This window comes from Andrographis paniculata, unplaced genomic scaffold (genome assembly GCF_009805555.1).
Source record: "Andrographis paniculata isolate CXL003 unplaced genomic scaffold, ASM980555v1 Contig10END, whole genome shotgun sequence".
NCBI classification, from domain to species: domain Eukaryota; kingdom Viridiplantae; phylum Streptophyta; class Magnoliopsida; order Lamiales; family Acanthaceae; genus Andrographis; species Andrographis paniculata.
This window is the reverse complement of record NW_026137380.1, coordinates 526,703-553,008: the sequence shown is the minus strand read 5'-3', so window position 1 is coordinate 553,008 and position 26,306 is coordinate 526,703. Positions and strand designations below refer to the sequence as shown.

The 26,306-nt window shown below is 42.8% G+C and overlaps 6 protein-coding genes across 8 annotated transcripts; 3 read left to right on the top strand and 3 right to left on the bottom strand.

Moving 5' to 3' along the window:
- The first annotated feature begins 20 nt into the window (after positions 1-20).
- On the top strand, positions 21-5,316 carry LOC127244534 (phospholipid-transporting ATPase 1-like). The gene is made up of 7 exons (XM_051265101.1): positions 21-2,517; positions 2,592-2,895; positions 3,023-3,704; positions 3,782-3,905; positions 3,982-4,201; positions 4,267-4,725; positions 4,827-5,316. Exons 1-7 carry the CDS (start codon positions 948-950, stop codon positions 5,053-5,055), a joined length of 3,588 nt encoding a protein of 1,195 aa, XP_051121058.1. The 5' UTR covers positions 21-947; the 3' UTR covers positions 5,056-5,316.
- A 946-nt stretch (positions 5,317-6,262) lies between these two features.
- LOC127244822 (histidinol dehydrogenase, chloroplastic) lies at positions 6,263-10,765 on the top strand. Of its 3 annotated transcripts, none has more exons than XM_051265354.1 (15): positions 6,263-6,378; positions 6,524-6,591; positions 7,087-7,208; positions 7,342-7,394; positions 7,944-8,016; positions 8,146-8,247; positions 8,328-8,429; positions 8,529-8,600; positions 8,664-8,726; positions 8,808-8,849; positions 8,918-8,977; positions 9,067-9,177; positions 9,475-9,645; positions 10,030-10,120; positions 10,377-10,765. In XM_051265354.1, exons 3-15 carry the CDS (start codon positions 7,116-7,118, stop codon positions 10,658-10,660), a joined length of 1,317 nt encoding a protein of 438 aa, XP_051121311.1. In that variant the 5' UTR covers positions 6,263-6,378; positions 6,524-6,591; positions 7,087-7,115; the 3' UTR covers positions 10,661-10,765. The 3 variants fall into 3 exon arrangements, with proteins under 3 accessions (XP_051121311.1, XP_051121297.1, XP_051121302.1); XM_051265340.1 differs by having other exon boundaries at positions 6,486-6,591; XM_051265345.1 differs by lacking the exon at positions 6,524-6,591 and having other exon boundaries at positions 6,270-6,378.
- A 175-nt stretch (positions 10,766-10,940) lies between these two features.
- On the bottom strand, positions 10,941-14,301 carry LOC127244798 (probable inactive leucine-rich repeat receptor-like protein kinase At3g03770). Its single transcript, XM_051265304.1, has 7 exons — positions 12,781-14,301; positions 12,366-12,499; positions 12,023-12,260; positions 11,698-11,903; positions 11,530-11,579; positions 11,339-11,450; positions 10,941-11,261 (listed from the first exon to the last, which is right to left on the bottom strand). Exons 1-7 carry the CDS (start codon positions 14,135-14,137, stop codon positions 10,995-10,997), a joined length of 2,364 nt encoding a protein of 787 aa, XP_051121261.1. The 5' UTR covers positions 14,138-14,301; the 3' UTR covers positions 10,941-10,994.
- Positions 14,302-15,461: 1,160 nt separating this feature from the next.
- LOC127244838 (chlorophyll(ide) b reductase NOL, chloroplastic) lies at positions 15,462-18,835 on the bottom strand. The gene is made up of 13 exons (XM_051265366.1): positions 18,499-18,835; positions 17,939-18,007; positions 17,776-17,837; positions 17,137-17,223; positions 16,924-16,991; positions 16,795-16,843; positions 16,636-16,721; positions 16,504-16,561; positions 16,240-16,290; positions 16,053-16,103; positions 15,923-15,964; positions 15,727-15,837; positions 15,462-15,640 (listed from the first exon to the last, which is right to left on the bottom strand). Exons 1-13 carry the CDS (start codon positions 18,761-18,763, stop codon positions 15,593-15,595), a joined length of 1,047 nt encoding a protein of 348 aa, XP_051121323.1. The 5' UTR covers positions 18,764-18,835; the 3' UTR covers positions 15,462-15,592.
- A 368-nt stretch (positions 18,836-19,203) lies between these two features.
- Positions 19,204-21,735, bottom strand: LOC127244806 (subtilisin-like protease SBT3). Its single transcript, XM_051265315.1, has one exon. The coding sequence runs from the start codon at positions 21,564-21,566 to the stop codon at positions 19,260-19,262; it is 2,307 nt and encodes a 768-aa protein (XP_051121272.1). The 5' UTR covers positions 21,567-21,735; the 3' UTR covers positions 19,204-19,259.
- Positions 21,736-22,474: 739 nt separating this feature from the next.
- Positions 22,475-24,974, top strand: LOC127244815 (subtilisin-like protease SBT3). The gene has a single exon (XM_051265328.1). It carries the CDS (start codon positions 22,548-22,550, stop codon positions 24,846-24,848), a length of 2,301 nt encoding a protein of 766 aa, XP_051121285.1. The 5' UTR covers positions 22,475-22,547; the 3' UTR covers positions 24,849-24,974.
- Positions 24,975-26,306: the final 1,332 nt, after the last annotated feature.

Here is a 26,306-nt window from a genome sequence, read left to right as displayed (position 1 = left end):
CAGCTACGACTTCCAACACAAATGAGCTTTCCCATTCGACAAATGCCAAAATAATACAACACCCACACCCACACGTACACAGCCAAAAACAATCGACGATCCAATTCGATCAAATTTTCGATTGAATTTTACCGCGGGGATTCGATCTCACACAATTTCTACCTCTAAATTCCATCTCGAGATCATTACATCAGGATCGGGATTTCATGCCGATCCGAAAAGATCCCATTCCTGTTTTTTAATGTTCTTCTGGGTTGTCGCCATCCCTCTCGACTCCTTCTGCTCGTCCTTTTTCTTTCTCTCCAAACTCCATTGCAATCTTCGCCCCGTTTCTGTATTTATTTACATACATATATATATATATATATAATAATATGTCTTTGACCTTTGAATTTTCTCCGCATTTCGCAATGCCGAATGGGCATCCTTTTTCAATCGAATCAGACCCAACTACTCGCCGGCTCGAAGAAACTTTGCAGCTCCCTGTTCTTCGGATTCGTCTCCTCTGCTCGAAAACTTCCTCTGTACAGTAAGTTCTTCACCATCAGCTTAAATCCGAGCTGCTGTAAGCCTTTCGATCGAGATCCTTAATTTCGTGTATTTATTGCGGAAATTTTAGCTGTAGAGATTTTCGGTAGCTGAGGTAATTGGATTTTGTGAAGCAATTTGGTGCTGGCTGTGAGTCCGGGGTGTGGATTTAGCTTTGGTGTAGTTTCTAGGGTTTGGAATTTGGGGATAATTGAAAATTTGGGGGTTTTTTATTTTTCCTGATCGAAGGTTCGCTTGTGAATTTGATGAATTGTTTCTAACTGGGAGATGGTGGAGCTGATTTGATTGATCGGAGGATATTTGATCTTCATCATCAGCTCATGAACTTTTGAGATTTGATTGATTCCCTGATTTTTAACATACATCGCTGTTCATCTGCAATTCAAACCTCCCCGGCGATGGATCCCAATTCCCTGATTGAAATCAGTGAAACTTCCCACCAATTTTCCGGCCGGAATTCGTCAGCACAGCGGACGGCATCGTCGTCGTACTACACGGTGCATTCAAGGACTTCGAGCACTCACTCCATCGGCTTAAGTGAGCAAGGTTCGATCCATGTCCGGCACGGATCGAGGGGTGCGGATTTCATTGACCAGGGCTCGCGGCGGGTGCGCCATGGCTCGAGAGGTGCTGATCAGGAAGGGCTCAGCACCTCCTACAAAGAGATCAGCGACGACGATGCCAGGCTGATATATGTGAACGATCCCGACCGGACTAATGAGAAGTTTGAATTCGCCGGAAATTCGATCAGGACCGGAAAGTATTCAATTCTTACATTCCTGCCGCGGAATCTTTACGAGCAGTTCCATCGAGTCGCATACATATACTTTCTCGTGATCGCGATCCTCAATCAGCTCCCTCAGCTGGCTGTGTTCGGTCGGGGAGCCTCGATTCTGCCGTTGGCATTCGTGTTGTTGGTCACTGCCGTTAAGGATGCGTTCGAGGATTATCGGCGTCAGCGAGCAGACAAGATCGAGAACAACCGATTGGCTTGGGTTTTGGTGAACGATCGCTTTCGAGAAATGAAATGGAAGGATATACGCGTCGGCGAGATCATTAAAGTCTCTGCGACGGAATCGATTCCTTGCGACATGGTGCTTCTCTCGACGAGCGACGCCACCGGAGTTGCTTACGTACAGACGACAAATTTGGACGGAGAATCGAATTTGAAGACGCGTTATGCTAAACAAGAGACGCAAATTAAGGATCCGGCGAACGAGAGGATCACCGGAGTGATCAAGTGCGAGAGGCCCAACCGGAACATTTATGGCTTCCACGCGAATATGGATGTCGACGGGAAGCGTATATCGCTCGGTCCATCGAACATAATTCTACGCGGCTGTGAGCTGAAGAACACCGATTGGGCGATCGGTATTGCGGTCTATGCCGGGAGAGAAACGAAAGCGATGCTCAACAACTCGGGAGCTCCGTCGAAAAGGAGTCGTCTCGAGACGCGGATGAATCGGGAGATCATCTTCCTTTCGGTGTTCCTTGTTGTGCTGTGTACGATCGTGTCGATATGCCATGGTATTTGGCTGAGGAACCACGACAACGAGTTGGATCTGATGCAGTTTTACCGGAAGAAGGATTATTCGAAGGACGAAGACGAAGATTATAACTATTACGGATGGGGCATGGAGATATTCCTCGTGTTTCTCATGTCCGTCATCGTCTTCCAAATTATGATTCCAATATCGTTGTACATTTCGATGGAGCTCGTTCGTGTAGGTCAAGCTTTTTTCATGATTCGGGATACTCGGTTATACGATGAGTCGTCGAACTCGAGGTTTCAGTGTCGAGCACTGAACATAAACGAAGATTTGGGGCAGATTAAGTATGTGTTCTCCGATAAAACCGGGACACTCACCGAGAACAAGATGGAGTTTCAATGTGCTAGCATCGGTGGTGTCGATTACAGCAACAGCGAGGATTTAGGCGACGATGGACGGACCGGATGCTCGGTTCAAGGTACTGCAGTTGCAATCTCTTACCGAATCCTATGTTGTGTCGATCTTTTATTTATACGTCGTATTTCTTGTTAGGCGAAGGGTGCGTTCTGAAGCCGAAAACGAAGGTGAAAGTTGACCGTAATCTTCTCGGCATATTGAAAAGAAATGACACTGTTAAAGATCGTCATGCTCGTGATTTCTTCATCGCACTTGCAGCTTGCAACACTATCGTGCCGATAAATGTGGAGACTTCTGACCCTTCTGTTAAGTTGATCGATTATCAAGGGGAATCTCCCGACGAACAAGCTTTAGTTTATGCAGCTGCAGCTTACGGGTTTATGCTCGTCGAAAGAACTTCAGGTCACATAGTCATCGATGTCCATGGGGAACGACAAAGGTAAATTGTTATTGTTGCTTTCTCGAGCTCGTTATTTTGTTCGATGTTGTAATCGACCGTTGTCGTCGTAATCTTGTGAACTCCAGCGATTATTAAGGCTGTTTGAAATACCGACTGGACAGTGCAGGTTCAGCGTCTTGGGACTGCACGAGTTCGACAGTGATCGGAAGAGGATGTCGGTAATATTAGGATGCCCCGACAAGACGGTGAAGGTTTACGTGAAAGGTGCAGATACGACCATGTTTAGCGTCGTCGATAGTTCGCTGAATCCGAGCATGGTCGAAGCGACTGAATCTCATCTCCAGGCATACTCGTCGAAGGGCTTGAGAACGCTCGTTGTCGGGATGCGGGATCTGACCGCGTCCGAATTCGAGCAGTGGCAATCTGCTTATGAGACTGCAAGCAATGCTCTGATGGGGCGGGCAGGATTGCTCCGAAAAGTCGCAATCAACGTCGAGCATAGTCTCGGCTTGTTGGGTGCGTCGGGGATCGAGGACAAGTTGCAGCAGGGCGTTCCCGAGGCGATTGAGTCATTACGGACTGCGGGTATCAAGGTGTGGGTTTTGACCGGGGACAAACAGGAGACGGCAATCTCAATCGGGTACTCGTCGAGGCTGCTGACGAGCGGCATGACGCAAATAGTAGTGAACAACAACTCGAAGGAGACGTGTAGAAAGAGCTTGCAAGATAATATCGGAATGTGTAAAAAGCTCATCTGCGATGCTCGTGGCGTTGCCATGGCTGAAATCGCGTTGATCATCGACGGAACGAGCCTCGTTCATATACTGGACACTGAACTTGAAGAAGAGGTGATTCTTCTTTAATCGCTTTTGTCGAAAGTATCGTATCTTATCTTATCGATGAATTCATGCTCGTCTGTTTGCAGCTTTTCGAACTGGCGAGCAAATGCACAGTGGTGTTGTGTTGTCGAGTAGCTCCCTTGCAGAAGGCCGGAATCGTCGCCTTGATTAAGAGCAGAACAGACGTGATGACTCTCGCAATTGGCGATGGTACGACGAATCGAGAACCCTTTTCTTGGTTAAAACTGTCGATGAATTTTCGAACCTTTCATTGTCCGATTTGCAGGTGCGAACGATGTTTCGATGATCCAAATGGCTGATGTCGGCATCGGAATCAGCGGGCAAGAAGGTCGACAAGCTGTGATGGCATCCGATTTCGCGATGGGCCAGTTTCGATTCTTAGTCCCGTTGCTATTAGTTCACGGCCATTGGAATTACCAGCGAATGAGCTACATGATCTTGTACAACTTCTATCGAAACGCCGTGTTTGTTCTCATCTTGTTCTGGTAAGATTTTTACTTTGTCGTCGTACCGTTTATCGATGTTGAATTAACGTCGCTGCTGTTCTCAGGTACGTGCTCTACACGAGTTTTACGTTGACGACTGCGATCACCGACTGGAGCAGCGTACTCTACTCCGTAATCTACACCTCTGTTCCGACGATAGCTATCGGGATTCTCGACAAGGATTTGAGTCGAACGTTTCTGATGAATCGCCCTCAGCTCTACCGAGCGGGGCAACGGGACGAAAGCTACAACGGGAAGCTTTTCTGGGTGACGATGCTGGACACGTTGTGGCAAAGCGTTGCCGCCTTCTTCGGCCCGCTGCTCGCCTATTGGGGAAGCGACGTCGGCGGATCGAGCCTCGGCGACCTGTGGACACTCGCGGCCGTGTTGATGGTCAACGTGCATCTCGCGATGGACGTGAATCGATGGTACTGGGTAACCCACGCCGCCGTTTGGGGATCGATAATCGCTACGTTCGTCTGCATCATGGCCATCGACGCTCTTCCTTTCCTTCCCGGTTTCTGGTACAAACTGCTTAACCTTACCGTTACCCTTTCGATGAAAAACGAAACATTGAAATCGACGACTGATGTTCGACTGTTCGATTCGTTCGTCGTCGCTGCAGGGCATTCTTTCATGTAGCTGATACTGCCCTGTTCTGGATTTGCCTGCTCGGCGTCGTCGTCGGGGCGCTCGTTCCTCGTTTCGTTGTCAAGGTTTTCGGGCAGTGGCTGCGACCCAACGATATCCAGCTCGCCCGGGAGATGGAGAAGTTTAAAAATTCGTCGTCGGATTCGGATTCGGGACAGCAGCAAGTAGAGATGAGCAGGATCTTTGATCGTCGATGGAGCTGAGGAAACAGAAAATGGTGAAGATGACGATGGCTGTTCGATCTAATCTGATGATATTTTTTTCGATTTGGATTTTGGATTTGAATTTTTGTGTAGCTTTCTGGGGAGTGTTGTTTTTGTTTGTTAACTCTGCAGAAGGGCTTTAGTTAGTTAGTTCAGTCAGTTATAGGTTCTGCAATTTTTCCACACACAACTATATGTAATTGTACATTATTATAATCATTTATGACCCAAAAAAAAATGAGAAAACTCTGAATTTCGCTTTTTGTTATAGTCAATTTTAATTTATACTCCATCTCTATTCTATCCGGTTAGAAAGTATACGGTATTTCTATTTTGGACGTCCAGTTACAAACTAAAAAAGTAAGGGCAAAAATATCGATCCCAGAAAGACTAAAAGAAAATCATGTAGTATTTATTTATATCAGAATTATTATAATGAATTAAAATATAATACTCTCTCTATTCTACTTAATTGGGTTTCATATTTTTCAATATTTTTTTTAAAAAAATATAATTATATATTTAATTACATTTTAAAATTTATAATTTATAATTTTTTTATTTTAATTAAATTATTTCAGTATATTAATATTAATTTATAATTATTTTTATTTAATGTGCGTACCTAAGCTAAACAGGACCATTTAGGTTGGGCGGAAAAAAATAAGTATACAAAAATTATTTATCAGTTATCATTTGAATATAATATTTTTTAAATTTTATATCATTTCGAAGATACTTTCTTTTTTTTTTTCTTCTAACTATTTTTATTACTTTTGTCTATATATTTAAAAGTATTTGTTTTATAAAAACAATTACACTAATATTTATCTACTTTTAATTTTTATATAAATTATAAATATAATATTTATTTATTTATATATATATATAATAAAAATATTAATTTTTGTATTCATTTTTATTAACTAATAAAATATATTTGTTTTTTAATATGCCTTAAACAATTTAAAAAAATTACTTTAAGTATTATACTTAATAAAAATTTAATGTTAGAAACAAGATAAAATTTCGAATAAGCAAATTAAATAGACACAAACAACCACAGACAAATATATATTAAAAGAATATATTGTTTAACATAATATATATTTTATATTTTTAATGATTTTTTTTTAAAAAAAATAAAATAAAAAAAATACTACTGCTATTTTTAATGAATTACTGTATATGTCAATGGTTCGATTCTGGTGATTCACAGGACAAAGTGATATTTGCGTTCTCACATTCTCTCTCCCACTCGACACTCCGCCGCCGCTCTGTCGTCTCCATTCCTTATCAACAGCAACGACGATCCTGCGATAGGTACGATCCGAATCTAACTAGTTAGTTCCATTTTTAGATTTGATTGTACACTCTATTGTTTTGATTGTGTATATGTAATTCGAATTCGTCAATCAATTGTGTTCAAGGTTTTGGTATTGATGGACTGTAGACTTCTTTCCTTCAGTGGCAGCAGTAGGTTGTTTGCTGCCGCAAAAATTACTCGCCCACGGCTGTCCTCTTACCCACAGAAAAGTGAGTTCCGAAATATATGCTGATGATTTTCCCATGACACCTCGCATTTTGACTTTCATTATCGTTTCTGAAAGATTTGATTCGATTTTCTGTGATGGGGTCTCTGTAGAGGTGTATTAGGCGGCTTTTGGTTGAAATGAATTCGAGCTGTTTGTTTTCTGAACTTGCGTCTACTACCGACTAGGGAAAACAAAAAAGTTAAATACGAGTGATTCCAAATGCTATAGGATCGTGTATATTTGATTTTCTAATATATTTTTTGTAGAATAATGAACAATGCACGTTATGAGCTTTTGTTGACTGAATATTTAAATACCGATTCCCACAGCAGGAAAATTGGTTGTATATTGAGATGCTTATCAATTTTGTATGCTTAAGTGTTTTGCTGATTTGATTTAGGGTATAGTGAAATAACACCCTTTTATATTTGATGAATTTGTTAAATTTTTGTTTCCGGATCCTCATTTCATTGTTATGCAATTTATTTTTTTGTAGGATCATTTTGTTGTCCAGCAAGTTGTTCAATGAAATCCTATAAGTTGTCAGATCTTAGTGCTACTGAGGTTGATAGCCTAAAAGCTCGGCCTCGAATTGATTTTTCTTCTATTTTTGGTGTGGTGAGTTTTTATCCACTTGCGGTTTAATAGTGCAAAATACGAGCGTTTTGATACCTTGACTCATGAAGTGAATTAAGTATCATCATAGGAAGCTTTTCAGTTGTTGAGCACTTAATTTTTAAACAACTCTCAGGTTCAACCTATTGTTGATGACATAAGGAGCAGAGGCGATGCTGCTGTCAAGGAGTATGTTTGTCTTTGACCTAAACTTCCTGTTCTGCATCATATTGTAATTAGTTTTAGAAAGAGGAAAGTGTTTAAGCTTTCAAGTGGTTAAGTGAATTAGATGAACACTGTCTGATTATGGAGTCTGAAGCTGATGAGGATCTTTGAAGTATGATGGCTTGAGTTGTCAAAACTGGGAACAATTTATTACTTGTTTATGAATTTGCGTTAGGAACAGGATACATTGAATTGTTGAAATTCCCACACTTCACTTTTGGATGTATTGTTGCGCGCTGTCGATCGAGCTCCCTTACACTTACATATCTTATTTGGTTAATAGCTATTTCAATAAAGTTAGCCATTTTGAATAATTTCTTGATTATACTTGGTGTACAACCAAAATTGTCTTTTAACTAGGATGATTTATTTCTTTAATTCTTGACTTCCTTTTTAGGTATCATGATTTCTACAATAGAATCCGCTGACTATATTGGTCTTGAATGATGTTCAATTGCTCCTCAATTTGTACATTCATTAATTATTTTTTCTTGTTTTCTTTCATTGAAACAGCTACACATTTCGGTTTGACAAAGTGAAACTAGACAACGTAGTTGAGAATGTTGATGATCTTCCTGATCCAGTGGTATATTCTTGTACAAAATGTACTAAGTTGTTGTCATAGGATTGTGTTGATTTACAATTTTGTGGAAAGTTTACTTAATAATTGACTTCTCGTCTCGCAACTTCTATCTAATTGGTGTTGAATGATTAGCTTGATCCAGCTGTTCAAAAAGCATTTGATGTGGCTTATGGAAACATATTTGCTTTTCATGCTGCTCAAAAGCCAGTTGAGAAAATTGTTGAGAACATGGAAGTAAGCAGTAACATTGTGTGTTGTAGTTTCAATAGCTGGATGCTTGGTTCATTTGTACTGACTCCCATTTTGATTCTCAGGGTGTCAGGTGTAAAAGAGTGGCACGAAGTATCGCATCAGTGGGTCTGTATGTTCCTGGAGGCACTGCTGTTTTACCATCAACTGCGCTGATGCTTTCAGTTGTATGTTCACTTTATCAATTGCATCAGATGTTTTCGTGGGTTATTATACTTCCATTTCAATTTATTCATACTTAACTGATTTATGTTATTCTTAATCAGCCTGCCCAGATTGCTGGGTGCAAAACAATTGTACTTGCAACACCCCCTGGTCCGGATGGCAGCATCTGCAAGGTACTTGATCCTGTCTTGAGTCTTGATATAGTATATAGACTGATTTTCATTGTATGGTTATAGGAAGTTCTTTATTGCGCAAAGAAAGCTGGTGTTACTCATATTCTTAAAGTAGGCGGTGCACAGGTCAGAACACTGTATACTATCAGTACTTTGATGTGAGGATACTCATTCCAGTGCCACTAAAAGTTGACGTGCCATGTGTAGGCTATTGCAGCTATGGCCTGGGGAACTGAGTCTTGCCCGAAGGTACACAGTCGTGCATAATTTGCCCTCTTGCGCTGTCTCTACCTAACTTTTTGTTTCTGGTACTACAGGTTGAAAAGATATATGGACCTGGAAATCAGTATGTCACTGCTGCAAAAATGATTCTCCAGGTTTTTATATATCACTGTAAATTCTTAGTTTAAAAAGTTTTTCTTGTAAGCCTTAGAATTTAATACTATATTCTGCTTGTTCTCAATAGAACAGCGAAGCTATGATTTCAATAGACATGCCAGCTGGACCATCAGAAGTGCTTGTCATTGCCGATAAATATGCAAGTCCTGTTCACATAGCAGCAGATTTGCTTTCGCAGGTTTGTTTTTGGGGGGATTCTTGCTTCTTGTTTACAAGTTAACTTCATAAGGTGCCTTATTTGAAAGTATTACATAAGTCAACTGAAGCATAAGATTATGGGGGTGGCAAGCTGTTACATATATAACCCCTTGGCTCTTGTTTGGATGTAAAAGAAGAGTTACGAAGTTCAAAATTTACGCTCTATATCAACAATATCTGTTTTAAATTTATGAAATTAGCAAAAGCTTGCTTTTTCTTCAATCTGTTGTTTGGTTATCTTGTCTCCTTGTGAAAAACATTTGTTTCCCAATTTCAGGCTGAGCATGGCCCTGATAGCCAAGTTGTTCTTGTGGTTGCTGGAGAGGGAGTGAATGTTAATGCAATTGAGGATGAAATTAACAAGCAGTGCAACAGCCTTCCTCGAGGAACCTTCGCTTCAAAAGCACTAAGTCACAGCTTTATTGTTTATGCCCATGATATGCTTGAGGTTTGCATGTTCTTTGAATTTCCATTTTATGAAGGAAATTTACTAAAATGTTTTTTCAAAAGTGAAAATTGCGCACTGGCTTTTTTCTCGTGGCTTTTAGCTTTATTGTTGGGTACAGTTTGCTGTTACAGAAAGGCAACAAGTTCACTCATGACTCATTATGTGTTATGAGAACCAGCGATATACAAGTGTCAAGGACTGGGGCTGTCATAGTCTTGTCTATCAGCATTTTCAACTATGTTATTTCTCACCCCTGTATGGGCCTATTGGGTTATAGCGGCTATCACATGAAGCCTCAACAATTTGTTTTGTAACATGAAAAGTCGTGTTTTTTGCATTTGCCTGTTGTCCTAATACTGTTATCGCCTGACTTGCAATTCTCAGGCTATAAAGTTTTCCAACCTGTATGCACCTGAGCATTTAATCGTTAATGTGAAAGATGCTGAGAAGTGGGAGAGCCTCATTGAAAATGCCGGTAAAAACAGAGATTTATGTAAAATACATGTTCTATCTGGACACCGTAAATATAGTTGATCTTTTACTTTTGGAAGACTGTTTTCTGCATTTTGAAAATTTCTTTTTCTGTTATCTATAAGTGCTTTGATATGAATTATGAAACAGAGCAGGATGTACATCTATGATGGAATCACCAGCCTGCAAAACAATAATCTACTTATAATTCACTCACCAAGTTTCTAGCACAATATTAAATTTGACCTAAATTCATGCAGGTTCTGTATTTTTGGGTCCATGGACTCCTGAAAGTGTTGGAGATTATGCCAGTGGCACCAATCATGTTCTTCCAACCTATGGTTTTGCCCGGATGTATAGTGGAGTGTCTCTCGATTCGTTCCTGAAATTCATCACAGTCCAGTCATTGACGGAAGAGGGGTTAAGGAATCTTGGCCCGTACGTTGCTACTATGGCTGACGTTGAGGGTCTTGATGCCCACAAGAGAGCAGTAACTCTCAGGCTGCAGGACATTGAAGCTCGACTGGCATCTAACCCAAGATAAGTGCATTTTATTCAGGATGTCTTAACCTATAACTATTTCAAAAGTGGCTGTAGTTGTACACATTTGTTTTTGGAGATTGAATTGTGATTCCATGTTATATTTTTATTTACATTTCAATAATAGAAGTGAATTCTCTGGACAAATTTCTTTTGATATCACCTTATCTTTGGATCTGCAATAGTAGCATGGGATTCATTATCGCCTACAATTCTAATCCCATTCTTACACAGCTATAACTTACAAAACCTAAGCTAAGACTGACATGAGACAATTCATGTCCTATCCAAAACATTACATACTGCTGCTGCAAATTATATGCACAGCAGAACTCTACTTATGGTGTTGAATGCAGTGGGGACTCTTGAACGCTGCTAGTTGAATGTAGTGGGGAATCTCGGATCCACGTATCCTGAACCTGAGCTGCAAACTGCAAGTTCCACAATATATCCTCCACGGAAGGCCTCTCCGATGGCTGCTTTGATAGACACCGTATACAGAGCTCAATGAGAGTCTTGACTGAGTCATCCGAGCACTCTTTGTGTACAGATGGATCAACTATGCTCCTCCTGGCTATGGCATCTGCTGTAAGGCTCACTGCTAGCTGTGGGATGAACAAAGCAGTCGTATCAATAGAAGATGATATAACTGTAGTGTTGCATGTTTTGGGAATACACTTACTATGTCCTTTGAGATATGGACATCATTGGAAGAGATTATCGCCCTTCCTACAATCATTTCAAGTAGAATTACTCCGAAGTCATAGATGTCATTTTTCTCCTCGCAGCTCAACCTGTGGATTGAAGACAGTACGGCCCTCTCATGAGTTATTGGCAAATGAAAATGAAACTGATAGAGAAGAAAACACTTACATGGAATGAAAATTGTCCTTTGATCCATGGGAGGAACCTTCAACTTCATCCTAAGGAATGTATATAGAACAGGAGAGGTGAGGAATCTTCTTTGCCGATGGATGGTGTTGAAAGAAACAATGTAGCAAGTATATGTAACTGAACAAGGTAAAGGACTTCTGTTCTTACCCATCTCCTATTTTCTGTTAGCAGAGTTAAATTGTATTTGCTGATCTTCACATACAGATCGTTGTCCAGCAGGATGTCTGTTATCTTCAGACAGTTCGAGTATACACCGGGTACTATTCCCGTATGAAGAAACTGGATCCCTCGCGCAACTCCAATGCCTGCTGCTATTCTTTGTGTCCAGGTAAACTTATGTCCTGATTGTCCATCTGTTGAACTATATATTGATCAAAATCAAGTTTTTAACAGAAAACTAACGGCACCCTCATACAAGTTACTATATTACTCGGTGTGCCTCAGATGTATGCTAGTGTGTCTTCAGTCTTACCTGATATGTATCTTCTGAGTGTCCCATTCGGCACATACTCAAACACAAGATAAATCCTGTTGATAGAGTCGTCTTGACAGAACTCAATGCAATGGCCAATTACACCAACCAAGTGGCAATGTCTGAGTTTTGCAACCAGCTCAAGTTGGGGTGTGCAGGTATGAATACCTTGTCTTTTCTTAAGTTTCAAGCATCTTATGGCAACGATAGTTCCATCAGTGAGCAATCCTTTGTACACCTGATTCGATAGACAATGGATGACTTGATGATGGATTGAAATAATTTGTTTGGACTAAGCTCAAGCTGATACAAAGAGAGATCTCTTGTGGTGAGCTGAACATACCTGTCCATAAGACCCTTCCCCAATAAAGTTTGATGAGCTGAAGTTACTGGTGGCCTCCTTGAGCTCTTCCTGAACAAACGTTCTGTATGGTGGCATCCCAAGTGCTCCCAACTTCTTCACTTCAGAAATGTACCCTGTTCATGCTCGGAAGTGAAACATTCAAGAATGAGTCCAAGATTGCAATTCCACTACAAAGTGACTGTGGATTGAACTATACTACTTGTTATGCAAGCTCTAGTTACAAAAAGGTTTGCTCAAAACCTCATTTAGATTGAGGGAGCATGACATGCATTCTCCACTCTCCATCTTAAATGGTTTTGGTTTTGAAAATGTAGTAGAACTTCGCTCAAGCAGATTTTGAATAAAGTGCAGCACAAAGATGAAGATGAAGAACAGACAATGCATGCATACTTACTTGCATCCTTGAGCAGCTGAAGTGTGTATGCTGGGGAGACCTTATCCACTGTCAATCTTGTGTGAGGTACTTCGTTTACATTCTGATATTTTTTGTCAAGTTCCTTCTTCACAAACAGGAATGCAAGGCCAAACAGCACAGCTACCCCGGCTAAGCTTCCGACAATACTCGATGCCAGAACTGTTCTGCCGTATGGCTTTCTCTCATGCTGCTTGTGAGGTGTGATTCCCACAGCCAGAGCCTCATTATGACAAAATGGCAAAGGATGCTGATGCGGGTACCGGTAACTGCCGGATAAACAGTTCCCATCATACATAACAATCTTATCTTTTGCATTGTGATGCAGGCAATCAGGCAAATCTCCTGTGAGCCTGTTTTCGGATAGGTTTGCGAATGTGAGGCGTGCATTGCAGGACATGTTCTGCAGGAGCTTTCCTGTGAATTTATTCCCACTGATGTCCAGATAAGTGAGTGAGGGCAGTGTAAGAAAGGATGGTGGCAATGGCCCAACAAGTTGGTTCTGGGAAATATCCAGCCGCTGAAGCTGATAACACAGGTTCAATTCATCAGACACTCCCGAGTGGAACCTGTTCTTCCTTAGGGTTAATGAAAGCAACTTTGTAGGCAGTCTGGGGAATTGGGCTCCAAGATTGTTGTTGCCCAGATCAAGAACTTGCAGGTTTGTCAAGTTCTGCAATCCAGGGAGCTGTCCTGATAAATTGTTTCCAGACAGGACCAGGGCCCTGAGGGTCTCCATTCTAGACAATGCTTTTGGGAATGAACCAGTGAAGGAGTTGTTCTTGAGGCTAAGAACCCTAAGTTCAGGGAAGAACCCTATCCACTCAGGTAGACTACCAGCGAAGCCATTGTAATCCAAAATCAGGGTCTGTAGATTTCTCATGTTTGAAATTTCTCTGGGGATTGGACCATTGAAGGAGTTTGAACTGAGGTTGAGTATTTCCAGGGAAGATAAGCCCCCAATTTCCCGGGGCAAAGGTCCCTTCAGGCCCATGGATACCAAAGACAGCACTTTTAAGTTGGGCAAAGCAGCAAGATTTGAAAAGAGGGCAGAAGTGGAAAAATCTTGTGGCAAATGAGGAAACCATTGGTTACCAGTGAGATGAAGCTGAGTGATGGCATCTTCATAGCAGGCTAGAGTGAGAATTTGTGTGGGCTCAGAGTTGCAAAAGTCTTGATTCTCACTCCACCTGCTCTGGTTCTCAGGGTACTCCAGCTGCTGCTTGATTCTCACCAAGGTTTGGGATTGTGAAAACTCCAGCTGGTTTGAGCCATGGGGCAGCAGAAAAAGGAGTAGCATGAGCAAGAAGGGGAGGGATGGGATTCTTGGATCAGCCATTGATGAATGATGATGATCTTCAATGAAGCTTGAAACTGAATCTATATCAATTTCATCATATCAAGGTAAATGACTGTATACCATTACTTCCCTGTGGTTTTGGGTTGGCTTGGGGATGGTAACCCCCCTGCCACCTGCCAAGTATTTGTCTTGTTTTGGTGTACTGCGTAACAGTCTAGTCTAGTCTTGTGAAGATATGCCTGTCTGTCTCGGTGTCTCTGTGTGTGTCTTTGATGCCATTAAGGTAGAAAGAAATAAGGAAATAAGGACAAGACAAAGTGAAGGGCATCCAAAGAATCAATGAAATAGGCATATGATTGACATTAATGAAGTGAAGTTATTAGCGATTTAGGACTTGGGACTCTTGTTGATTATTATTATTATTATTAGTATTAGAAATTAGGAATTTTGCAATTTAGGTTATGAGTTATGAAAGAAACCACCTGTAAGAGAGTAAGTCAATCAGTTAGTCTTGATTGGTGGAGTAAGTGCAAATAAGGATTTGGGTGGCAAACTTCTATGCTGAATTTTAGGGTTTATAACATTTTTGTATATTATAATGTTTTCCGAGAATTTTTGTTTATAAGAAAGTTGTACAAAAATATGGTTGAAAATACTATTTTGTAAATCAAATAGTAAGATTTAGTAATTAGTAATCCTAGTGTGTCTATCAGCTCCTGTCCTGCTTAGATTACATGGTGAATTAGAATGAGAGGGGAATAATAAGCTAACTGGCAAAAACCAAATTAATGAAAAAGAAACAACTATTACAATAGCAATAGCAATAGCAAAGAAGCATACATTCCATTCCTTTCAAGAAAAAATACGACAAACTGTGGGGCCACAAAATCTGATGTTTTTTTATTTGTATTGTTGTTGTATAAATGAATGATAATACTAATAATGATTGATTGGGGAATGGGGAGGGTTAGGTTAGGGGAAGAATGTGTCCAAAACAATAATGGGTTCACGTGATTTCATTATGGTTAGAAAAGCCAATCTGTGAGTCAGCACTAAAAGTTGGAAACTGCACAAGTCATAAATAAATGACTGCACTTGTCAGCGTCACACGGTCACGGATGTGCCTAACAAATTGGCCTGCTCTGCGCCTCGCATTTGGCCGGTGACCTTAAGGTTACATCACTCTCACTCTCACTCTCACTCTGTTTATGATCACTTCTTGGATTTAAAAAATAAATAAATTAATAGGTAAGTAAATTCAAGACTCTCCCTCCCCTCCCCCTTTCAAATGACAAACATAACTCTCTACTCTTCCCATCCACCCTGAAAAGGGCCATCCAATTAAAATGTTTTAGACACTTAGTTTAGACTAGTTTTTAAATTTTGGAAAAAGTAATTAGATGGCAACCAAACACACCCTTTGAGTGCTGAGTTTTCAATGTAGCAAAAGTAAGAGTAAGTCTCAACGCCAATACATATACATATATACAGATACTACTCTTCAAGAACATGCCTGTTTCTCCGGGCGCCAAAAGCAATTCTCTGTACAACAATGGCGAAGAAGAAGGAAATGGATTAGAAACAGAAGGTAGTAGAAACAACAACGACCGAAAGCTTAATTTCTTAACTGAGAATATCTTAGAATAAGCTTTCAGTCCTGTAAGGAATCGAATGTACGTCGGCCTCGTCGATCCGTTCGTCGGAATCGACCTTATCTGTGGGACGAGATACTCAGCCACCTGAATGTCATGACAACATTACTTAAGGAGAGACTTGATCACATCATACATCGACTGCGGTTATCATAAAAGAAGATCGACGCACCACATCAGCTGGCTCGGCCAGAACATTAATGAAAAACTTCGCCTGCAACCGGAATAAATGGCTTTATAATGTGCATGTTTTCGACAGCTTGGAGAAACTGAGCATGTAGAAGATGGGAAGAAAATGGTACCTGTTTTGTGCTTGCGCCGGACATGAGAAGATCCGTTGTGACCATTCCCGGCTGCCGTAGAATGAGAAACACAATATATTAATCAGAAGGAAGCATTTGATTTCTTTCGATGCCATATGTGCAGAGATATGAATTTACGGCGTGATTGATGAGATTTCAAACATTGTCGTGGATTTAAGATGCGTACCGAAAGATTGTGCACGACGACATTGTTGACATCCTGCATCTTCAATTCTGCCTGTCGAGAGAAACAAAGTCACACAAATGGAAAAAATTCGACCCCAATCCATCAAATTGTTTCGATACTTTCAGCCCGAACAATCGATTTACGAGACACTGCATTCAAGGGATCATCCACCCGACGATCTAAAAAGAAACACAGCTAGACTATATATGGTAGAGAAATGATTTGGATAGCAATCTTACAAAGAGATTTTCAAAAAAAATTCACCTGCAATGACTTGGTTAGATGCACGACGCTACGTTTGGTTGCTCCATAAGCAGCGAACCTGCGGAGAAGATAGATGCGCACAATTTATCAATCAATATAGCTATAAAGAAGATAATAGACGAAGAATAACACCTTGGGGTAGGTCTTCCATCCGAGCCAGCACCATCGATGTTGAAAATATGTCCGCCTCGAGGTTGCGACTGCATCATCTTTATGGCCTGAAACAATCTTGCATTAGTCTGCCAATGTTTCGCTCGATCCACAAGAAACAACCCTCAGAACTTGCCTTACCTCTCGACAGCATATCATCAAACCAATCGTGTTCGTAGAGACAACTTCGCTGCTTAGAAAACCGAGTGCGCTCACTAACTGTATCATCGTTTAGAGGAAACAAAGAGGGAAGATATATCGAGAGCTCACATTAAATCTTCGTCGGATGCATCCATTAATGGTCTGTAACTATAGGCATTAGATCCTGCATTGTTTATCTGCATCATTCTGAAGGTGGAGTAAGAGAGACCAGAAATCGGAATACTAACTACCAATCTTCTAACTCGAGCTAACAAATTAATGTTGGGTCAAGTTTCAGGTTAACTCGAAGATAATCTGCACAAGCATAAGAAAGAGAAGTACCCATATATCTACGTATTTAAGATTTTCCTGCGCAAACGCGACTAATTTCTTAACATCTTCCCCTTCTCTCACATCACATTTAGTACCCTGCATTAGGAAGAACTGTCGTATAAGTACATGAATGACATAAAAACACATCCAATCATATGCAGCTCAGCGAAATAACCATATCGAAAAATCAGAGCCATGTTCACGAGAAGAACAAAAATACAAATACGTACGATGGGAAGAATGCACAATCCAAGAATCAGAGGTTTTCGAATCGAATGTGTTGTCAAGTGCAGAGCATATCAATTACTAGCCATGTTTGTCAATGGGATGAAATCATCCATAGGATAAATTATCGAAAATTCAATCCAATTCCACCGTTCTATGTAACCATGTACTAAGTAGACCACAAAACTTCAAGCTACTGAGGTGATTACCTAAAATGGTGCTAAAAATCCAGCTATATCGACAAGTGTGGTATACAAGGCCATAACCAACTAAACAAGTTCAAATCGAATAGAGATCAAACCATCAAAATGTTTCTTTCGATTCCCCATCCAAACTTATAATTCTATTACAAGTAAAAGGAACTTTAAGAAGCAAAAATGCGATGATAATACGTAAAACATGCTAAAGTTTCAAGGGAGGTACCCACACATGCTGCTTCCCCGACTCCTTTTTCAAATTTTCAAGTGCCGAGTTCACTCGTTCTTCTGTAAATCAGCAGTATACCAAATTAGCCATTGCAAAAGCTCAGCAATCATATAAAATGAGCCGATTATTCAACAAAGAACAATCCATATAAACTCTTTACCCGAACGGGAGCATATAATGACATTATCTCCAGCCTTCAGAAACTCCTTTGCAAGTGCATAACCAATACCTGCGAAGAATCGGTGCAGCCTGAGTTCGAATGACTGCGAAACTAGCTACTGGATCACATTTTCGACTAACAATTCAGATGAACAGTAAAGAAAAGAACTATGAATCTATTGTTGCAGAGTTTTCTTCTCAAGTTTTATCATCATCCTATCAGCAGAGAGGTATCTTTCTTCAAATTTCATTATCCAAATCATGAAGATTGAAATAGCAATCGGTATTAGGTTGTGTCCGTGCGATAAACGAAAGAATTCTAAACGGAAGCTTCTGGTTAGAATCTTAATCAGAACAGAGTCTTCATGTTCAACAGCGAATGCTTCGAAACCAGAATCAAGGATAAAATTCCAAATGGCACTTCTTCCCGTCGCATCCGTTCGACACTTTAATGCCACGAATTCGTCGAGCATCAAGTAAAATGGAACTGTTCGCCATTGAAATAAAAATGAAAGCGAACAACAGCTGCAGTTTGAACCCCAAAATTAAAATAAACCTAACCTTTCGTAGAACCAGTAATCAAAACGTTATATGGGGGAACCATTGGCTCCGATCTGTGGACCTCCGAGGACGAAGAAGAAGAAGATTCGGAAGAAGCAGCTCTTGTTCGCAAAAGGAACTCCTGAGCGCCAAATTTACATCTTAAGGATGTCTTGCACTTTACGAAACAACTGGCCGAGTATCCTTCGAAGCGCAGTCTCCGTACTGGATAGGCGGCGCGAAACGAGAAAATAGGCGCGCAGGATACCGAATTCGCCATTACCATTCCAGACGAGAAATCCAGAGACGAATGGACGCAGAAATTTTTGGATTTAGGATTATGACATGAATAATTATTGAAATAGAATTTTAAATATAATATTTATTCCATTCGAATAATTTATTTTAATCTAAAAATAAATTGGTACTTAGAAAATAAATAATACTGTATGATAACATTATGAAACATTTATTAAAGAAGAAAAAAATATCCGACCGAGAAGGAGTGGTGTAAAACAATGAAAATTAAAAATTAAATTTAATACTCTTTTTTTTTTGCTTAAATTTATTTTTACTAATTTTTTTAATTATCATCTAAATTTATTGTAAATATTTATTTATTTTTTTAAAATTTGTATTCGATCAAAATGAGTACTTGAATGAATGATCGATGGAGTATTTTTTCTAAAAAAAATAAATAATAAAAAATATTGAAAAATCGACAAATAAACAAGCAGACAATTTTATTTCTCGAATTACAGCCACATGAAAACATTGCGAAACTACTCGAAGAAATCAGCGCCGGCGGAGACCATAATCGGACTTCTCACACTGTATTTCCCCGTCCGATCGATCCACGTCACCGATCCAGGCCTGTGTTGCTCATCAAGGCTCGCCACAAATCTCACACTCAAACTATACTTCACCTTCTCGTACTTCCGCCGGAAAACCAGCGTCGCCGGCCGGACACTTACGGTGGTGTTCGCCGGCGCCTCTACGCGTACACTGTAAGTAGCGGCGCCGGCGCCGACGTTCGTTACCGTCCTCTGAAACCTCCTAGTCAGCGTCCGCCCCTCCTCCGGCGGCTGAAACACGGCGACGAACGACGGGTAATTGAGATCCGACGACGGAGTCGAGCAATTGTAATTCGATCTTAGGATCGTCCGAGTCTGATTCGCCGTGAAATTCATCGCGCAGACGAGGTCGACGAAGTCCTTCGGCGTGTTGTCGTACACCAGACCCGGATCCATCGCCCGATTCGGATCCACCTGACCCGACCCGATTCCTAGAGGAGAGGCGTACAGAGGCGAACCGTCCTCCTCCCTGATTGGGTGCCCGGCGTTGTCCAACTGCCCGGCGGTGGTCATCATCGCCGATTGGATCGCCGACGGGCTCCAGTCGGGGTGCGCCGCCTTCAGAAGGGCGGCGACGCCGGAAACGTGCGGACAGGCCATGGAAGTCCCCCACAGGAGCGTGTAGTTACTAAACAGGCTCGTTTCATTAATGGCCGCCGCCGCCACTCCCGGGCTGTTTCCGGCGAGGATCAGCACTCCCGGCGCCGTCACGTCGGGCTTCAGGATCCCTTCATAGCTCCTGGCAGGTCCCCTGGATGAAAACTCCGCCAGGGCCGGAGCCGGCTTCCGGCCAGGACCGACGATCGTCTGCCGGAATTCGATCGTTGCCGTCGGCGACGAACCCTTCGTCGCGTAATCGATCACCTCCTGGCCCTCCGACAGGCTGACGACGGTCGCCGGATGCGGAAACATCGTCGTCCTGAAAATCTTCGGATCCTCGCCGATGACGATCGCCGCCTTGGCTTTCGAACGCGCCACGTTTAACAACGTGCTGTCGAGAAACACCGATCCGGGCTCGGTTTTGCACACGATGATCGCTTCCTCGGTGAGCTCCGACAATGTCGAATCGCATGCGGACAATGTCTCGTTGTAGACAACCGGCAAGTTCTTAATCGAAGCTTGCCGGGGAAAAAGAGTCCATCCGGTAAAGGATTTTCCGTTTCCGAGAGTTAATTTCCCGGCGAACCACCGGTCGATTGTTCCGGCGGCGACGATTACCGCCCACGGGATCCCCTTGTCCCGGATAGTCCGGGTTCCGGGGCCCCGATTACCTGCTGAAAAGCAAACGATGATACCTCTCTGTCGAGCGCCGAAACTGGCGATCGACAGGGAGTTCTGATAAAGATTGAAATCGTCGAATCCAGCGCCGATGGAGATCGACAAAATGTCGACTCCGTCGGCGACGGCCTGATCGATTCCGGCGAGGGTATCAGCGGCTCCGCTGCCGCCGACGCTCCACAAGACCTTATACACGGCCAGCCTGGCGCGTGGTGCGACGCCTCTCGCCGTGCCTCCGGCGTAACCGAAGTACGACACGCCGGAGACGAAGTTTCCGGCGGCGGTGGAGGCGACGTGAGTGCCGTGGCCGTCGATATCTCTGGCGGAGTTCATCGGAATCGTAATATTCGGATCCGCCGCCAGAATCCCCTGGTTGAAGTACCTAGCTCCGATCAATTTCCGGTTGCAGTGCGACGAATTGAATTGTTCTCCGGCCTGGCAGATCCCCTTCCACCGGGCGGGGACTTTTCCGATCCCGTCGTCGCGGAAGCTCAGGCTCTCCGGCCAAATTCCGGAATCAACGACGCCGATGATGACGTCCTTGCCGTACTTCGACGCCGGCCATATTCCGGCGGCGGTGCTGAGGGAGAGGAAATCGACGGAGCGGGTAGTTTCGGTCGACACGGGCGTGTTCTTGTAAGCAGAGATGAAGCCTGGGGCCGTGTTGAGCGCTTCCAGTTCGTGTTCTGAGAGTAAGGCGCTGAAGCCATGGAAGGCGTTCTGGTAGACGTAGATAAGCTTTTGTTTGAGAGTGTGGTCGGAGTCCGATGATGTCTGGGCAGAGAGGAGGAGGGAAGAGTACCAGTGACGGTGGGAGGAGAAGACCATGGGCATTAGGGATCTGTCCATGTGGACAATGTACACTGATCTCTCTGCGCAGACCAGTTGAAGACGATGATCGGACAAGATGAGAAATCCCCATAGCGGCAGTAGAATCATCCTGGGAAAAATTTTCATCTTTGAATTGAACCTGATTCTTCAATGATCAGATTGTGTGTCGGTTTGGGGGATTTTTGTAGTGATTAGAATGGTCAAGATTGGTGGATTGGGAAAATTTATGCAATTATTGCAAAAAACTGCTTTTTTTTTTTTAAAGCTGTCGGAGTCGGGCCACTGCATGAACGCCGCCGCCATCCACTCTAGTGGAAAGCATTAGCACCGTTGTTCGATTTGACTCTAATGAAAATTTTAAATTAAAATAGCATTTAATTTGAAAAAATAAATAAATATTTGATTAGATATTTTTTAAAAATAAATAAATAAATAATTTTTTGGCTTCGTTTGTATTGATATCGAGCTGCAACTTCACGTCAATATTTATGTAAAATTCTATTATTTATTAAATTTTATTTTCCAATCAACATCAAATCAAATTTATTTTTTTTTTTTCTACTTTTTATTTTATATTAAAAATAATTATACAATGTACTACATGTTATCATTTACATCTACCACTCTCCACTCTCATAAATATTGCATTGATTTCCTACATTTTTTGTGTCTTTTCTGCTTCATTTTTTTTTTTTTTTTTTTCTTTCTTTCAAAAGTCTTATGTTTTAATTTTTGTTGTCAAATAAATTAATTAGAATGGCTCACCTAAAAACACTAGGCGAAAAAAATCTGTGTTAACGAACTCTTAATCATTTACTAGATCGGATGGACTTATGATCTGCACAATTATTAAATATGATCAAGAATGCTTGTTTATGCATGGTACGGTCTATTTAGAAGATAGGCCAGGCAAGCCCCAAGGTTGCTATGCAATTAATGATCAATTCTTATATATAAAAATAAATAAATATTTCCTCAGACCCACCAAGTTTGACTACTCCAAGTCCAAGATCAACAGACACTAGACTCAACTGCACAAGATATTGGGTAAATAATTGGAATACCACAAAGCACAGCACACAGCTTGTCCGAAATCACCAAACCCCTATGAAGTTTTCCCATTCGAAACCTCTCATTCTGATTCTGCCATGGTTTCTTCTACTTCGTGTTCATGTTCATGTTCTTGCTGCTACTGCAGAGGTAGAGGGAGAGAGGTCAGTGTACATTGTCCACATGGACAAGTCCCACATGCCCATGGTCTTCTCCACGCGCCGCCACTGGTACAACTCATTGATGGCCTCTCACGCGCCGCCGCAACGCAACCCCATCTACGTCTACGACAACGCCTTCCACGGCTTCAGCGCCCTGCTATCGGAAAACCAGCTCCGATCCATGTCCGCCACGCCGGGATTCGTCTCAGCCTATCGAGACACCGTCAGAATATCCGCTGACACCACGCGCTCCGTCGACTTCCTCTCCCTCAGCACCGCCGCCGGAATATGGCCAGCGTCGCAGTACGGCGAGGACGTCATCATCGGCGTCATCGACTCCGGAATTTGGCCGGAGAGCCCGAGCTTCCGCGACGACGGGATCGGAAAAATCCCCGCCCGGTGGAAGGGGATCTGCCAGGCCGGAGAGCAATTCAATTCGTCGCACTGCAACCGGAAATTGATCGGAGCTAGGTACTTCAACCAGGGGATTCTGGCGGCGGATCCGAATATTACGATTCCGATGAACTCCGCCAGAGATATCGACGGCCACGGCACTCACGTCGCCTCCACCGCCGCCGGGAGCTTCGTCTCCGGCGTGTCGTACTTCGGCTACGCCGGAGGCACGGCGAGAGGAGTTGCGCCGCGTGCCAGGATTGCAGTGTATAAGGTTTTATGGAGTGTCGGCGGCGGCGGCGGATCGGATCTTCTCGCCGGAATCGACCAAGCCGTCGCCGACGGAGTCGACATCCTTTCGATTTCCCTGACGACAGGCCCCGACAACATTAACCTTTACGAGAATCACCTTTCGATCGCCAGTTTCGGTGCCCGGGAGAAAGGCGTCGTTGTGTGCTTCTCTGCCGGGAACCGTGGGCCGAGCTCCGGAACAATCCGGGAGAAGGGAATCCCGTGGGCGATGATCGTGGCCGCATCGACCATCGACCGTTGGTTCGCCGGAATCTTGACTCTCGGCAACGGAAAATCCATCACCGGTTGGACTCTTTATCCAGGAAAAGTTTCAGTTCAAAAACTACCGATTGTTTACAATAAGACATTATCCGTTTGCGATTCGATCCTGTCGGAATTGACCTCCGACGTAATAATCGTATGCAATCTTACCCTCAACCCGTTCCTCAACAGCATACTATTCAATCTCCCGCTCTCCCGAGCTCGGGCGGCAATCATCATCGGCGAAGACGCCACCGTTTTTGAATCCACGTCGTTCCCATTCCCGGGGACGGTTATCACCCCAGCCGAGGGGCAGGAGTTGCTCGATTACGTATCAAGCACCGCTGCCCCCCGTGCTAGTATTAGTTTCAAGCAAACAATTCTCGGTCCAAAGCCGAGGCCGGCTCCGGCCTTGGCACAATTCTCGTCCCGGGGCCCAGCCCGGAGCTACGAAGGGATATTAAAGCCCGACATTACGGCGCCGGGGGTGCTGATCCTCGCGGCATTCAGCCCCGTCGTGTCCGGGCCGAGTTTCGGCAACAACACTCGACTATTTAGTAACTACACTCTCTTGTGGGGGACTTCCATGGCCTGTCCCCATATATCGGGTGTCGCCGCCCTTTTAAAGGCGGCGCATCCCGACTGGACCCCGTCGGCGATCCAATCTGCGATAATGACGACTGCCAATCCTCTCAACAACGTAAAACAACTGATCAGGGAGACCGATGGCATGCTCGCCTCGCCCCTCGCCATCGGATCAGGCCAAGTCGATCCGAACCGCGCGCTAAATCCGGGCCTTGTTTACGACAACTCGCCGCAGGACTTCGTGAACCTCGTTTGCGCATTGAACTTCACGGCGAACCAAACCCGGACGCTCATCCGGTCGAACTACAATTGCTCGACGCCGTCGCACGACCTTAATTATCCGTCATTCGTTGCCCTGTTCCAGCCGCCAGACAGGGGGCGGACGGTGACGAGAAGATTCGAGAGGGTCGTTACGAATGTCGGGGACGGCGCCGCCACTTATACGGTGAGCGTGGAGGCGCCGGCGAACACGACGGTGAGGATCAGTCCGGCGAGGTTAGTTTTCCGGCGGAAGTACGAGACGGTGAAGTATAGGTTGAGTGTGAGGTTTGTGGCGAGTCTCGATGAGCAAAATAGGCCTGGATGGGTGACGTGGAATGATGAGACAGGGAAATATAGTGTCAGAAGCCCTCTTATGGTCTCCGCCGGCGCTGATTTCTTTGAGTAGTTTTAAATTCCGGCGTGGAATTGTAATGCCGGTTGTCGGTGGTGAAGTATCAGGCGCGGCTTAAGGAAACGGGAAATAAATTAGTGCCTGATCATGTTGTAATTTACTTACAAATGATTAACATTATGAATCTGGTTAATAGTCAATTATAATCATAAACGAAGAAAATCATTAAAAAAATTGTAAATTAAAAGAAATAACTTTAGTATGAGAAACTTGGTTATAGCAGGGTTGAAGCGAACATATTGCTCCATACCTCATGTCACGGGTTAATATTTTTGTCAAGTTCTTTGCCATAATTCGTCTCAGGGTGCACGAGCTCCTATTTTGTATGACTGATTGATGGGATATGTCATGGTGGAAATATGTGTTTCGCATACTTCTCATATACTGTATGAGATGATTTGGGTTTCAACGCAGGCGTAACCTAGCCGTCGGATATATCAGCTTCCAGGCACGTTACATATAGTATCAGAGTGGACCTCTATGTTGGTGACGAACAAAGCGAACAAATGAGACATTGTTCGGGTGAGGAGCATGTATGTGACACGTTAAGGATAAGCATGTTCTAACTGAGTTAGACATTCCAAATGGGAGTACTTCTAGAGTGGGGGAGTACGCTTGAAGTTGTTGATGAGCCAAGGTGGCTGAGCTTTGTTCGTAAGGGAAAAACCACATTAAAGATCTTCGAGCGAAATATGCACATGCTGCAACAAAGAATGTCCCGGATGATGTGCGGAGACGAGAGGCAGAATGTGAGTTGCATGTGGCTTGGTTATGGTAAACCTCGTTGGTTGTTGGCGAGCACAAAGAATGTAGATTTGCAGGAAAGGGTCGACAGACTGACGTCTGGAGGCATGCTGACAGGTGCAAGAAACAACATCGGTGTACTTGAGTAGCGTCGCATGAGGACGTTTGCAACTTGAAGTGGGGGAGTATTGTTACAGGTTCACATTTTTGCCCCAGGTTCTCGGTGATAATCCGTCCCTTGTGATTGATGACATTTGTCTCGGTGCATATTCCGCATACTTTTTCCATATTGTATAGTATATTCCGGGCATGTTGCGCACATGAGATAACTACTCTGGGCCTCAGCGCGGGCGTGGCCTAGGCGCCGAGTATGTTAGCTTTCGGGCATGTTACACTCATCTAAAAATGTTGGCTTAAATTTTTGGTACGAATTTAATACTCTTTTCGCCATACTTCAAATGAGTTATGTGCAGTTTTGTAGTATATTAAAACCTAAAATTATTTTATTAATTAGTGAAAATGTGAAAAATATTTTGAAAATTTTGAAGTAATTGCATGTATAATATAATATTTGCAATTTAAGTAAAAAAAGTTAAAAAATATCGTAATTACTTTTATTAAAATAGAAAAAAAAAATAGTTTGAAGATAAACATGGTAAAAGTATAGGTTTAATACAAAGGAAGTATGAATCTATTTTATTATATTTT